This window comes from Muntiacus reevesi, chromosome 1, assembly GCF_963930625.1.
Source record: "Muntiacus reevesi chromosome 1, mMunRee1.1, whole genome shotgun sequence".
Lineage (NCBI taxonomy): Eukaryota > Metazoa > Chordata > Mammalia > Artiodactyla > Cervidae > Muntiacus > Muntiacus reevesi.
Window position 1 is genome coordinate 63,040,273 of NC_089249.1, and position 13,696 is coordinate 63,053,968.

The following is a 13,696-nucleotide window of genomic DNA, read 5'->3' on the forward strand; positions in this document are numbered from 1 at the left end:
GCCTTCCAGTGCTCGGATGTGGGTGGCAAGACGCGGCCCCTCCCTGGGGGGTCCAGTTCTGGACAAGAGCTTGCCCCACTTTTGGTCACTCTGGCCCCATCTGCCCTTATCATGATGCCCCTGGCTCCTCCCCACCCAACTTGAGCAGAGGTGGGGAACCCCCCCCCAGGAAGCCAGCTCTCTTGTGTCCTCCTGCTCCCTCATGGACACTCTCTGGTCACAAGTCCTGGTGTGGTGAGCGGCTGCTGGGGACCCAGAGGGGCGTGAGGCCATTTCCCAGCCCTAATCCTAACTCCCACACTGGGACCACCCCCCCCCCCTCCGTTTCTGAGGGAGCTGCCATCCAACTTCCCCTTCCCTGCAGACAGCCAGCTTCCTCCACCCTGGGACCTGCCTCCAGTGCTCAAAACCCCCCACTAGGATGAAGCTGATGGAGAGGGTCGCACATGACTTCTTTCTGCGACATGCTCCCAGCCAGCAAGGCCACACCTTCACCCTTTTAGCCCTGAACCATCCACACCAAGGCCCATCCACGCCCCACCAAGAGAACCCTCAAGTTACCAAAATCTCATAGGGATGCCAACTTTTCATCAAAAGAGGAAGTTAAAAGACAAGCATTGTATCACAGACAGACACTTTAATACCAAAGATGTGGGAAGGCCCCCATCCCAGACTAAAAGGGAGGCTTTAAATAGCCTGCAGGAAGCTTGGGGGTGAAGACTGTCCTTCCTGTCCCTGGATCAGCCCACTGTCGTCCCACGCCCATCCCTGGCCACCACTCCAGACCCACACACAACCTCCTGAAGCAGACGGCCTCCTACACTGGCTGACCGCGGAGCCCCCGTGGACCACTGCTTCCTGCCCTCCAGGCCTGGCTGTGCACAGGGCCCTGGTCGGTGGTGCGTTGGCCTCTTTTGACCCTGCTGACCTTTCCTCCCTCCTCACCGTCCGTCCCTGACCCTGGGGAGGGACAGAGGCTCAGCCCAGCCAGAGCTGACCTGATCCTGAGAGAACCAGGGAGCTTCCGGGGGGAGGATGGAGCTGGCAGGACCCCATGGACCCCATGCCAGGCTGTGCTCTGCCCAGAGGCCGTCAGCGTTGGAGCCCGCCCTGGGCAGTGATGCCCACCCTGCCAGGCAGCCCTCCCCCGCACCCCCCACCAGGGGGGCAAGCTGCTGAGAGGCCGGGGCGCGGACTCAAGCGGTGCTGGAGGAAGGGCGCCGGCATCCAGGGGCATCTGGTGGTGCCCGCTGGGACTGCTGGAGGCAGAAGTCTGGGGGGTCAAGGACACCCCGGCGCGCCCTCGCAGCCCAGCCCCGGGGGGACCATGTTTGAGGCTGCCCTCCAGCACATGCCATCACCTTCCGAAAACGGAGGGAGGAGACTGGGCAACGCGCTGCAGTGATGGCGGGGCGCACCCCGTGCCTGGCCGCCCCGGCCCAGAGCGGGCGGGCTGCGGGGGCACTGCACCCACGAGGTCCCCCTCTCTTGGAGGCCTCTCTCTCTTCCACCTGCAGCCACACGCCAGGCTGCCAGAGGTGGTGCTCGGGGGGAACGAGCGGACATCAGCGGTTCTGAGACCAGTGCCTCTGCCATCTGAGGGTGCCACCCTCTCCCCTGCTGGGGAGCAGTGGTGCGGCCCGGCCCTGGGGGGCGGGTGCTCCAGAGGAGACAGGAGCCCCCCCACCCTCCCCCGCCCTGCACCCTGCGGCCCTCAGGGAGCCTCTCCCTCAGGGAGCCTCCACCGTGTCCCACGGGGGCATGGGACTCCGGGGGGCCTTTCACTCCTTGTCAAGAAGCCTGGGGCCCTGAAACTCTGGAGGCTGGGGAGGGCTCTAGCTGCAGGGGCCAGGTCTAGTTAAGAGTCCAAGACCCTCTTTTGCCTGCGGGGGCCGATGGACACACGGGGGGCCACTGGAGCGCCTGTGAGCCTGGGGTGGGCAGGGCCAAGCGCTGGAGGGGTGCCCAGGAGGGTGTCCCTCGAGTGGAACCTACAGGGCAGCACTCCTCCGGGCGAAGCGGCTCCTCCCCTCCCAGGCGAGGACTGGAGGCGAGATTCCCCTCCAGGCAAGAAGGTGGGGGGGTGGGGGGCGCCTGTGTGAGGGAGGCGTCTGCCTGGCAGCCACCTCCTTCTGTCTTCTGTCCTGAGCCGGCGTCCTGGTGGGTCTAAGACGCGCATCAAAGGCAATGCCCAGGCCTGCACGGTGCGGGCAGATGGGCGTCTGGAGGGGGTGCGTGGCCTTGGCCCAGATCAGATCAGCCAGGGCTCACAGTGTGCCGCCTCCCCACTCGCCTAAGACCTCAGAGCGGGCAGGTGGGGCCCAGGGTGGGGTGAGGCTCTAGCACAGGAGCCGCCAACAGTCAGGGTCCAGGCTGCGGTTCCAAATGCCACCTTTACTGCTGGACGACAGCGGTGCCAGGTGGCGGGCAGCAGGGAGCTTGTCGGGGAGGGCGGGGGAGGGCAGCAGCTCGGCCCACGGGCACCGTCCTAGGGAGGGCCCAGGACGGCCTGCAGGTCCTTGGGCAGGGAGCCGATGGCCGTGTCGATGTACAGCCGTGCCCGCGTCAGTGTTGCCTCCGTCACGGGCAGCTGGTGGCCCTGTGCCCGAACCTACAGGGACAGCGGGGCTCAGGGGCAGGCAGCCTGCACGCCCGACTGGCTGAGGGCGGGCAGGGCGGCGCGGCGTCTCACCAGTCTCTCCCGAAGTTTCAGGATCAGATCCACGACCTCCACCTCGGACTTGTCCTTCATCCAGATCTCGATGTTCTGTGCGGACGACAGGCTGTCTGTCTCCAAGGTCCCCCCAGTTCTGGCCGTGGCCTCCCCTCCAAGACCCCCCCACCCCAGCACCCCCTCACCGCCTCACAGATGGCCTCGAGGTGAAGGGCCTCCAGCTTCTGGGTCATCTCCCTGTGACGCTGCCGGTACCACCCGTCAAAATGGGGGGACTTGAAAAACCGCCTGTCGGGGCGGGGGGGGTGTGGCTGTGGGCTCCCGTGGGCTGACGGGTGGGTGTGTGCGCCCACTGGCCGCAGGAGCCCTGGACCCCGCCGACGGGCCGCCCACCTGTAGAGGCCCAGCCAGTCGCCCTTGAGGACACAGGTGAGCTGGGGCCCCGCGCGCTCCAGGCTGAGCAGGAAATCATCCTGGCGGAAGGGGCGGATCTGGGGAGGAGTCTGCGACAGAGGCATCGAGTGAGTGCGGGAGGACCAGCCTCACAGGGCACGCCTGGGCCGCTTAGGAGTCTCCCCTGGCCCTGACTGAGGACCCCCAGCCCTCCTGGGACCACACCTTCCAGGGCACGATGCCCTTCTGCAGCGGCATGAGGCTGGCCATGTAGTGCTCCTGGGGGCGGGAGAGCAGTGAGTCCGGGCCAGAGCCCGCCCCCCCGCCCCCCGCCTCGCGCTGGCCTCACCAAAGGGATGATAAAGCTCTGAGTGAGCTCCAGGAGGTGCCGCCTCAGCACTGCCGTCTGCACATCAGACGGCCGCTTCTTCTGCAGGCCCTGGGGGTGGGAGTCGCCAGGGCTGAGCCAAAGCACCAGGCTCGGGTACCCCTCCCACAGGGGGCACCCCACTCCAGCGGTACCTTCAGCAGCCGTCTGAGCAGGGCCTTGTCTCGGTGGAGGTGGGCCGTGTACGCGGTGTAGAGGCCTGGGGAGGGCAGAGGGCCACATGCTCTGCTCTGGGGGTGGGGTCACCCCCTCTGGCTGTGCCAGCCCCGCTGCCCGCCCCTGCCCACCCCAAGGCCTGTCTCTGGGTCCTAGGAGGAGACGAGGAACACGGACCTGGCTTGGTGTCCAGGGTCTTCAGCCTCGAGGGCTTTTTCAGTTTGACCTGCTTGGGAAGGTCCCCTACGAGACACACCCCATGGCCGGGCCTCAGGGCCTCAGCTCTGTCTCTGCAGGCTCAGACCCCACAAGGCCCCACGCACATCCCTAGAACCCTGGGTGGAGGCCCGGACAGCCTCACCTGACATCTTGGGCTCCCCGACTCGGAGAATGTGGGGCCAATGCTGGAGTGTTTTGATAAAGAAAGGGTTTGTGACTCCCAGGACCACGTTTGGTCTAGAGAGAGAGAGAGAAAGGGAGGGAAGGAGGCGAGGCAGGAGGGGCAGGGGCCGGGGGGGGGGGGGCAGGGGGTGGGGGCAGGGGAGGGGCGGCGGAGGGGGCCAAGGGCAGCGCTTACGGGGCTTGCGTGCGCGTGGTGAACTCCTTGAACTCGCTGTCGTGGATGGTGAAGTAGGGGCGGTAATCGCAGCAGAACTTGAGGGGCTGCAGGCAGCTGCGGGGGGGGCCCCGCGGGGCAGTGAGCACGCTGGCCGGCCCTGGCCCCACCTCCCGGGTGGCCGCCCAGCCCACCTGGTCAATGCCAGGACCATCTCCGAGGACACAGCGGGCGAGGGCGCCAGGACCAGCAGGGGCTCCCCGAGGAGCATCAGCTCCCACAGCAGCTGCACGTGGGCCAGCACGGGCCGGAAGCACCTGGGGGGGAGGGGGCCAGCGGGGGTGTTGGCCAGGCGGGGGGGCTCCCCAGCCCCGACCACCTGCCCCCACAGGTCCAGGCGGGCCCTGCTCCGAGTGGACACCAGACTCACACCAGAGGAAAACAGTGGAGAGACTTGGGAGCCTGCTGAGGGCGAGTCCAGGTCACCCCGCGGCCCCCAGGCCAGAGGCGGGTCTGCAGAGGTGGGGTCCCCGCTGACCCTCCAGGGAGCACAGCCTCCCCCCGCGGCACCTCCCAGCACCGTCGCTGCCAGGATCTGCCCACCTGCGCACGGCACTCGGATCCTCCAGGTGCAGACCTGGGCACTGGGCTCCCTGTCCGCCAGTCTCCCTCTCAGAACGGGCCGCGAGCCAACTCCTAAGGGGCAGTGCCCCGGCAGCCCCGCCTCGATGGGCCTGAACCTTGGGGGCTCGCTCACCATCTGTGGGGGGAGGTGGGGCCTGTGGGGCTCACCTGAACAGGTCAAGCTCGTGGACGCTGGGCAGGACCACCGGGGCTGGCAGCAGGGTCTGTGAGGGTCGAGGGGTCAGGCCGAGGCTGAGGCTGCTGTCCCAGAGCACCAAGCGGCCCCTGTCCCCCCAGCAGAGTTCTCGGGCCACATCCCTACCCACATGTCTCCCCATGCCCACCACACAGGAGTGGGCGGGGCCACCCCGCCCCCCACTGGGTCACGGGCTTTGTCTGGGGTCTGGCCAGCCCCAGGACCCCCGCAGGGGAGGGGAGGGTCGCGGCAGGCAGGTGGTGGGGGACCCACCTCGTGGCTGCTTTGCTTTGGAGGCCCGGGCTCAGGCGTGTCCGCTCTCAGTGGGATGTGCACCTGTGGACCAAGGGGGCAGCTGCCGGCGGGGTGGGCCACATGCACGGGCCCCCATGCCAGCCGCCAGCCCCCACCTGGAGGACGACTCCCATGATGGGCAGGTTCAGGGTCTGCCCCGGTGCGGGCGCCGGCCACTGGTCGATCTCATTGCAGACTGTGGACATAGGCGGCCAGCATCAGAGGCCGGGCCTGGAGCGAGCTGCCCAGCGGAGTCGCCGGGAGCTACAGCCAGGCGGCCGCAGCAGCCGCACTGCACCTACTGGCCACTCACCTGCTTCCAGGCAGGGCGCCAGCTTGTCGAAGAACTCGGGGGCCACCAGGCCCAGCAGTGCCTGGAACAGCCGGACGAAGGGCAGGCGGGACAGCAGCACCAGCGACTGCAGGGCCCGGGGGCCGGTGAGACGTCGCCCCAGCCCCTGGGGACTCTGCAGGGACCCTCGGGCCGGGCTCTCCAGGGCTGCCTGGGGGCCAGTGAGACGCCGCCCCAGCCCCCGAGGACCCCGCAGGGACCCCCGGGCCTGGCTCTCCAGGACTGCCCAGGAAGGGCGTCCCACTGGCTTTCTAGGACAGCTGTCCCAGGAACAGCCCGACGAGAGACTTCAGGTCACGAGAAAACCACCACCACAGCAGGGCGAGCCGGAGCCCAGGCCTTCAGGGAAAGGCACGTGGCCGGGATTCTGGGAGCATCTCCCTGGGATTCAAGCGCCTTCTGCTCTGGTGCCTAAGCTCAAGACTGAAGTCACTCAGAGTGTGACAAAGTGTCCCACCCACATCCCAGCGCGGGGAGGGGCAGGGAGCCTGGGCCAGATAAGGCTGTTGGGCCAGGCGGAGCGAGGCGGGGCCTCCACAGAGCCCACACCCCGTCCCGGGGGTGGGGGGGCGGTGATGGGCTCAGCCTGGCATCAAGTGCCCAGGGCTGCAGAGGAGGGGATGCTCCTGGAGGCTCCGGACCCCAAGGCTGTCAGTCCCTCCTGACGGTGGCTGCCCCCAGCTCCCAGTGGAGCCACCCCGGGGCTCACCTTCTGGAAGTAGCCCCGCTTCATGGAACTGTCCTTCACCTGCCTGAAGTACACGTAGCCAAAGAAGTGTGCAGGCTCCCTCTGGAAGGAGGGGTGTCAGACAGGCCGCGTCGCCCACCCACACTCCCTGCTGCTCCCGCAGACCCCCACCCAGGCTGCGGCACACTCTCCCCAGCCCTAAGCTGACCTGGGAACCTCTCCAGGGACATCTACGCAGACCCGGGCAGCAGTTCGGGGCTCGGGAGGCCTGCAGGCCTGCACCCTGAGCCCTGCCCTGGTGCACATAAGCGCCCAGGACCAGCTCCAGGGACATCGGCAGGGCCTCAGAAGGGCTGGCTGGCCCCCGCTTGAGGCTGGGGCGCCAGGCTCAGCCTGCAGCAGTTGAAGACCCTGCCGGCTGGGGGGTGGGCCAGGCGGCCTGAAGGGGCAGCTCCCAGCGCCCATCCTGGCCTGCGGCAGAGGGGAGGGGGCAGCCGCTCACCTGCAGAGACGCAGGGGCCCAACTGTCGCTGCGCTTCTCACCCACGTGCCCGGGGCGCCTCTGCCCTCCACACTGACGGATGCGAAAGCTGAACTGCGTGTCCCCGAGGCAGCCTGTGGAAGAGAAGGCCCATCACGCTGGGTCCAGCTGGAGTCTCTCCTGCCAGCACACAGTTGAGGGGGGGAGGCCAGGGCCCCACGGGGCAGGCCTCTGCCTGTCTGCGAACGCCGTGGTGAGTCCAGCCCTCAGGGTCTGCATCTCCCGACACAGGCCCCTGTGTCCTGACCCCTGTACCTTGGGGTTTAAACTCAGCACACGGACACGCACGCAGCGTGGGCACGAGGAAGCCCGCTGGAGGGTGGCAGGACCTCCGTGTGGCCTGGCTGAGCCTGCCTGGGACGGAAAACAGGCTGGCCGCACAGGCGAGCCCCGGGGAGGGGCTGAGGCCGGGAGCTGGTGGCCCCTCCGCTGGGGCAAAGCCCAGAACCCGCAGGTCCCTCTGCCCAGATACCTCTTTCCACAGGAGCCAGGGAGCCTGGTGGCCACACAGGACTCAAGACGTCTCCCCAGAGAGGGAAGCGGGGCCGGGGCTCCAGGCGGGGTGGGCTGGGCCGGCCCCAGAGCGACGCCCAGGGCAGGGCAGGGCAGGGAGAGGTGGCGGGGCGGCCTACCTGAGTGTGAGTCGGGAAAGGACAGGTAGCAGATGCTGCTTTTCTGAAACACAGAAACCCGGTGAGGGTCTGCTCTCCAGGCGAGGTCTGCTCCCGAGAGGGCTGGAACCCACCTCCTTGTCCGTGAGCTGGAAGTCGCTGGGGTACACCAGCTGCGGGGGACACAGACCGCTTGGTGGCACAGGCTGGGCCGGCCCGGGCCGGCTCGGTGCTGGGCTGCACCCCCTCTGCCTCCTCTGACTCCCTGCTGACCCTCCCCCTCCTGGGCTCCACACCCGCCCCCCCCCCCCCCAGGGCCCTGGGCCCTGCATCATGGGGACACTCCTGGCCCCTGTCCTTCCTGTTTCTTGGCTGGCAACCCTGACCAAGCTCAACTCCCTGCCCACATCCTCACCCTCACGGGCGCTTGCTCAGACGGGCCTCTCTGTCTCCGTGGCCCAACCGCCCATCCCCGAGACACCCCCTCACTTGGAGGGGGGCAGGCCCTGCTGGCCTCCGCCCCCACTCCGCCCAGCCAGAGGGGCTTGGGCTGCACCTGCCCTCCCAGCCTGCTCACGCAGCCAGCACAGCCAGCCTCCTCGTCCCGGCTTCACTAGGTGCCCGACGCTGGCACCCCTGCCTCTGAGCATCTTCACCTCAACCCCTGCTAGTCAGGAGTCCGGGAGCTTCCAGCCTGCTCCCGGTTTGGAGCACGACCCCTGGGGTACCCAAGCCCCAAGAGTGGCCAGGCTCCATCTGGGAGAAGGGCCACGCTCGAGGGGAGCCAAGCAGGTTGAGGCTTGCCTGTCCGGCCAGAAGCCCTGTGCTCAGGCGGCGGGCCCGAATGGATTTCCTTGCTGGACAGGAAGAGCGGCCCCTGGAGCACTGTGGTACCGTGGGCGTCGCCGCGGCCCCGGCCTGGGCTCAGACGCCGCGGGCTGGCTCTCCCAGTGGCTGCCTGCAGCGGGCCAGGGGCTGAGGGGCCTGTGTGCACGGCGCCCTGTTCACCGTGTGCCAAGCTCCCAGGCGGAGGAGGACTTGGGTTCTGGCTGAAATCAGGCTTCTGAGGTGTGCCCTGAACCCCAGATGGTGAGTGCTGGGCCCTGGGACCCCCACTGGCGCAATCACATAGCTTCTGTCCTATTTGCTCTGGGCCTCTGCTGCCTCCAAGTGTCAAGAGGACCGGGCCTGTGTCCCAGGCACTTCTGCCTCGGAGCCCCTGGCAGGGAGTAGACCCTCACCAGATACTGTGCGGGCATATCTCATTTTATTACATTTTGCTTTATTATGCTTTGTGGATGTCACGACTATTTTACAAATTAAGGGTCTGTAGCAATTCTATGGGTGCCATTTTCCAACATCTGCTCACTTCACACCTCTGCATCATATCCTCATAACTTCCACAATATCTCACACTTTTTCATCACTATTTATTTCAGTGACCTGTGATCTATGTATTTGATATTACTGTTGCAAAAAGATGACTTACTGAAGGCTCAGGATGATAGCGTTTTTTAGCAGGAAAGCATTTTGAAATAAAGGTACATACATTGTTTTTTAGATACAGTGCTATTTCTTGTATGCTTATTAGACCAGTCTAGTGTAGTAGCAATGTAAGTCGCTCAGTCGTGTCCGACTCTTTGCGACCCTGTGGACCGTAGCCCACCAGGCTCCTCTGTCCATGGAATTCTCCAGGCAAGAATACTGGAGTGGATTGCCATTCCCTTCTCCAGGGGATCTTCCCAACCCAGGGATTGAACCCAGGTCTCCTGCACTGCAGGTGGATTCTTTACCGTCTGAGCCACCAGTGAAGCTAGTGTAGCCATAACTTTTATATGTGCTGGGAAGCCAGGAAATCTGTGTGACTGGCTTTACTACAGTGGCCTGGAACTGAACCCCCAACAACTCTGAGGGGCTTATATTTATGGAGAATGTGAAAACATGTCTCTAAAGGACAGTGGAATAGGTGGGTCAAGAAGAAATCACAAGAATATGTCAGCTAAGGCGGCACCAAGAGGGAAGGGCCAAGAGAAGGGAGGCTGTTGGCTGCTTAGTCACAAAGTTGCGTCTGATTCTTTGTGACCCCAGAGACTGTAGCCCGCCAGGCTCTTCTGTCCATGGGATTTCCCAGGCAAGAATACTGGAGTGGGTTGTCATCTCCTCCTTCAGGGGCTCTTCCCAACCCAGGGATTGAACCTGTGTTTCCTGCTTGGCAGGCAGATTCTTTACCACTGAACCGCCTGGGAAGAGGTGGGAGGGGAGTTGGCCAAACACTGTTTGTCTGTGGGGCAGGCCCACAGAGGCCTGGAGACAGCGCCCAGAGAGGCAGGAGCCCAGGGCCACACAGGCCAGGCCCCTGCGTGTCTGCTGAGAAGGGCAGAGGAAAGGCAGGTGCCTGGCGGCTGGGGCAGGGCACGACCGGCTCTCAGTGCTGAGGTCAGGGGTCTGAATCTGGTCTGCAGGCACAGGAGTCTTGCAGCGTCTGAGCGGGCTCACAGCCCTGCCCAGGGCTCTGTGTTCAGAGTTCAGAAGCTGGGAGCAGAGGCCGGGGGAAGGCCACACCTGAGCGAGGGGGCAAATGGGGCAGACCCACAGAGACAGCTCCTTCCCACCCGAGCCTCAGGGCTCAGGGGTGGTGCTGCCGTAACTCAGGCGTCCCGAGGAAGACAGATGTGGGAGCTTCGCCTCGCTGGAGGACGCACCTCTAGGAAAGCACTTCTCCAAGTGCAGGGTGGGTGTCCTTGGGTGCCCTAGGCTCCCCGAGCAGAGGCTGCCTTTTCCAGTCGCTCCTTCTCACCGTGTGCAGCATCACTTCCTGAGGTTGTGACACAGGCCGTCAGGAGCACTGACTGAAGCTGACATGGGGATCTTCATGACATGTGGGTCTGTCTAGCTGCCTTCCATTTGACGTTAAAAGGGATGTAAAAGTATCGAATAATGCCATTCTCCTCACTAAACTTGTTTCTGAAAATATGGTTGTTTTGGTGGGGATATTAATAGCTATATTAATATAAATGGTATCTCGTGTTTCAAAATGGGATTAATATGCATTTTTAATTTTCAGTTTTAACTTTTAGTGTAGAGAACACTGATAGATGCGACCCACATAAAAAGCCCCTTGGGCGCCCAGTGCTTTTGAAGACTGAGAGTCCCGAGACTGCAGTGCGGGAGCTATGGCGAGCCAGGAGGAGGCTGACACCCGCTGGAGACAGGACCCCCTGGGCCCTTGGGCTTTGCGGGAGGCGGGGCTGCAGGGAGGAGCGCTGTCAAGGCCTGAGGCAGCAGAGCCGGGCCCTCTGCTCTTGGCACAGCCCTGCCCGCCCTCCCCGCCTGTCTGACCTCTGCCTGCCTGCAGGGTCCAGAGCACCCACATGGGTGGGACACCACATACATCCTGCATGCTCTGGAGGGGGCGGGTCCTGCACCACTGACTCTCCATGTCTCTAGCACAGGACGTGAACTCCTGGTGGGCAGGCCCCGGCATCGCACCCAGCTCTGCATCCTCATGTCCAGCACCAGGACCGTGGAGCCTGGCAGTCGCTTGATACTGGATTTATTGAGTGACTGAATGGCTGGCTCCTTGCCTTTGCCTTTGCTGGCTTTTGGGCGGAGAGGTTACTTGAAACAGCCCCCTCCCAGGTCTGGATGCCTCCTTCTCATCCTGCAAGATCTGGCCAAGCACCGTTCCTTCCTCTGAGCTGCGTCTGCCCATGGAGTCTCCATGACCCATGAGTGCCTGGAGGGCAGCGCCTGGGTCTTCCATCCTGTCCCAGCGCCAAGCACAGTACTAGAGCCTCTGTGGTGCTCAGCTAGGCCAAGCCCAGAATAAATGAACAAGTGCAGAGCAGGTGTTCCATGAGTGATTGTGGACTCAGCTGAAATGACCCCTGATCCTCCCCATGATCTCCAGGGGAGAGAAGAAAGACAAGACGCAAACCGGTAAGCACCGGGTGGCTGCCCTGCTCGTTCCCTGCACAGACGTGCCGGCCCCCCAACATCCCAGGAGTTATACAGCCTCTACAAAGCTTGGAAGCTCAGCACATGGAGCCTTTAACTGTTCTTGCTTGAATGGTTAAGTTCTAGAAAATCATACATGAGAATGCCTTAAGGAGACAGTGGACTCCCTTCCCTTGTGATTTTATCAGGCACAATTTGGGCACCAGCAGGAAAGGACTCTGTGATGTTGAGCAAATCACCTGACCTCTCTGGGCTCAGGTCCCTGCATCAAGTTAGCCTGGTGCGCCATCAGGGGACAGCTGTTGCGAATGGGGTCTCCACAGCGAGCTGGGCAGTGTCAGCCCTCTGCACATTAGGACTTGAGCTTCCCACAGTCTCGTGGAGTTCAGCAAGGTCTTGGAAAGCAGCCCCTCACTCTGACCCTGGCTTTCCCATGACGGCTGACCAGGCTCACCTCGGCCAACTGCAGTCACGGGATGCACCACCTCCTGGGTTCTCAGAAAGCTGCCTCAGACAGCATGCCGAACGCTACCTCCTAAGCCTCCCCTGCCCTGGTCAGCTCCACGGTCTGTATCATGGCCTTCAGGGCACAAAGGACCATCCCAACGGACCTGCTCAACTACAGAAGGCCTTCCTCCCCCAGTCTGTCACTTTGTCATTTACATCCATGTGGATGGGGGTGGGGAAGAGTCTCGCAGGGAGGGGAAATCCCCTAGGCTGGGTGGGCTGGGTGCAGTCAGTGCACAGAAAGATGACTCCTGGGGCTGGATGTGACCCACCAGGGGTCTGGATCAGGTTCTAAGTGAAGGAGGAGTCCAAAGGTTTAAGCAAGAGACCACAGATATTGGACTTGAGGTTGACCGATCTGGAGCCTTGCCGCAGGTGGAGCTGTCAGCCATGCATCCTCCCAGGATGTGGGGTGGAGGGAGGAGAAGAGTCAAGGGTGACCCCTGGGATTCTGGCTGGAGTAACTGAGGGGAGAAGGTGTCATAGTGTTGGAAAGGCCGGGGGGCTGGGGTGGGGAGGGGAGACAGGCTTTTCCTGGGGAGGAATCAAGTGTGCCACTTTGGGGATCAGAAGTGCAGGGCTCCCCTCTCCTCCATCCCACACATTGGTCTTGGCAACTTCACATTTTCTCCTCTGCTTGGGGGGCGTGTTTCAGGAGGGCACCAGTGCAGGGTTCCAGAAGGGGAAGAATCGGAGGGTATCTCACGGGCAGTGGGATTCCCACGCCCCTCGGCAACGCCTGAACCGCATCCGCCTCCAGCGACAGCGCAGGACCCGCCCTCCGCTGCCGCCCCGGCCCCCGGCCCGCGGCCCCCTCACCTCCAGTGCCTGGCCCAGCTCCAGGTCGAAGGTGACCACGCACACGCACTCCAGCCAGGCCGAGAAGCGTGCCCAGGGCGTCCCCGGGGCCCGCGTCCCTGAGGACGGCGCGCCGAGGCGGCCGCGAGCCCGCTGCTGCCCGGCGCCGGCCCCCGGGTCCATAACCGCAGCTACCGGCACCGCCCAGCGTTGCCCCGGGAACGGCCGGAGGCGTTGCCGAGGGAACCGACTGGTGGTAGCAGCCCGGGCGCGTCAGCACCGCGCGGCGGAGCAGTCGAGCGGCCGTCGCGGGCCAGAACGGCCCAGGCGCGATCTCGCGCGCCCCTGGCGGCTGGAGGAGCGCCGTGCGGCGGAGCGGCTCCGAGACCATCAGCGAGACGCGCCCGCGCGGGCCAGAGCGGCACGACCCTGGAGGAGAGACTTCCGGTGGGAGGAGTGACCGGGGAGGCTGAGCCTGGGCGGGGTCGCGGCCCAGGGGGCCGTGGTGTGTCCCCGCCTGGTCGAACTGGGCGGGCGTCCTACCCGGCCGGGTTTCGTCGTTACCGAGCTCCCGCTGTACCGGCTGTCCTGGTCTCCCTCGAGTTTTGTCCCCGTGGTCGCCTCCTGGTGCGCGGCTTTGCAGAGGGTCCGTGTGCGACCTCTAGGGCACTTTTGCCTCCTCTGGCCCGGACAGCGGGTGCTGGGAGACCCTTGCCAGGGCCCTCCTCGCCGCCTGGGCCCACCACTCTTCCAGACATTCCTGGGCCCCTGTTGGACAGCCTTGCGTTACTGTGTCAGACCCGTCTGTCCAAACCGAACCCTGTGTACAACGCATAGCTCCAGCCAACAATGCCCTTTTGTTTTCGGCTGCGGTGGGGAAGTGTGGCTGCGGGCAGGCAGCAAGCCCCCTCTTCCTCTATGGCATCACCAGCCCTTGCCCCTCAAAATGTGCCCCCTCCCC

At 64.4% G+C, this 13,696-nt stretch overlaps 1 protein-coding gene across 11 annotated transcripts; it reads right to left on the minus strand.

The window, feature by feature from the left end:
- Positions 1 to 421: 421 nt before the first annotated feature.
- DENND6B (DENN domain containing 6B) lies at positions 422 to 13,016 on the minus strand. Of its 11 annotated transcripts, none has more exons than XM_065945822.1 (20): positions 12,757 to 13,016; positions 7,608 to 7,646; positions 7,495 to 7,537; positions 6,824 to 6,936; positions 6,343 to 6,423; positions 5,595 to 5,700; positions 5,398 to 5,477; positions 5,261 to 5,323; positions 4,960 to 5,015; positions 4,362 to 4,484; positions 4,189 to 4,284; positions 3,973 to 4,067; positions 3,789 to 3,854; positions 3,590 to 3,654; positions 3,417 to 3,506; positions 3,293 to 3,346; positions 3,068 to 3,177; positions 2,860 to 2,962; positions 2,693 to 2,767; positions 423 to 2,611 (listed from the first exon to the last, which is right to left on the minus strand). In XM_065945822.1, exons 1-20 carry the CDS (start codon positions 12,916 to 12,918, stop codon positions 2,489 to 2,491), a joined length of 1,743 nt encoding a protein of 580 aa, XP_065801894.1. In that variant the 5' UTR covers positions 12,919 to 13,016; the 3' UTR covers positions 423 to 2,488. The 11 variants fall into 11 exon arrangements, 3 of the variants coding, with proteins under 3 accessions (XP_065801876.1, XP_065801882.1, XP_065801894.1); XR_010664455.1 differs by having other exon boundaries at positions 2,548 to 2,611; positions 2,860 to 2,919; XR_010664454.1 differs by having other exon boundaries at positions 2,554 to 2,611; positions 2,868 to 2,962.
- Between the last annotated feature and the right edge of the window lie 680 nt (positions 13,017 to 13,696).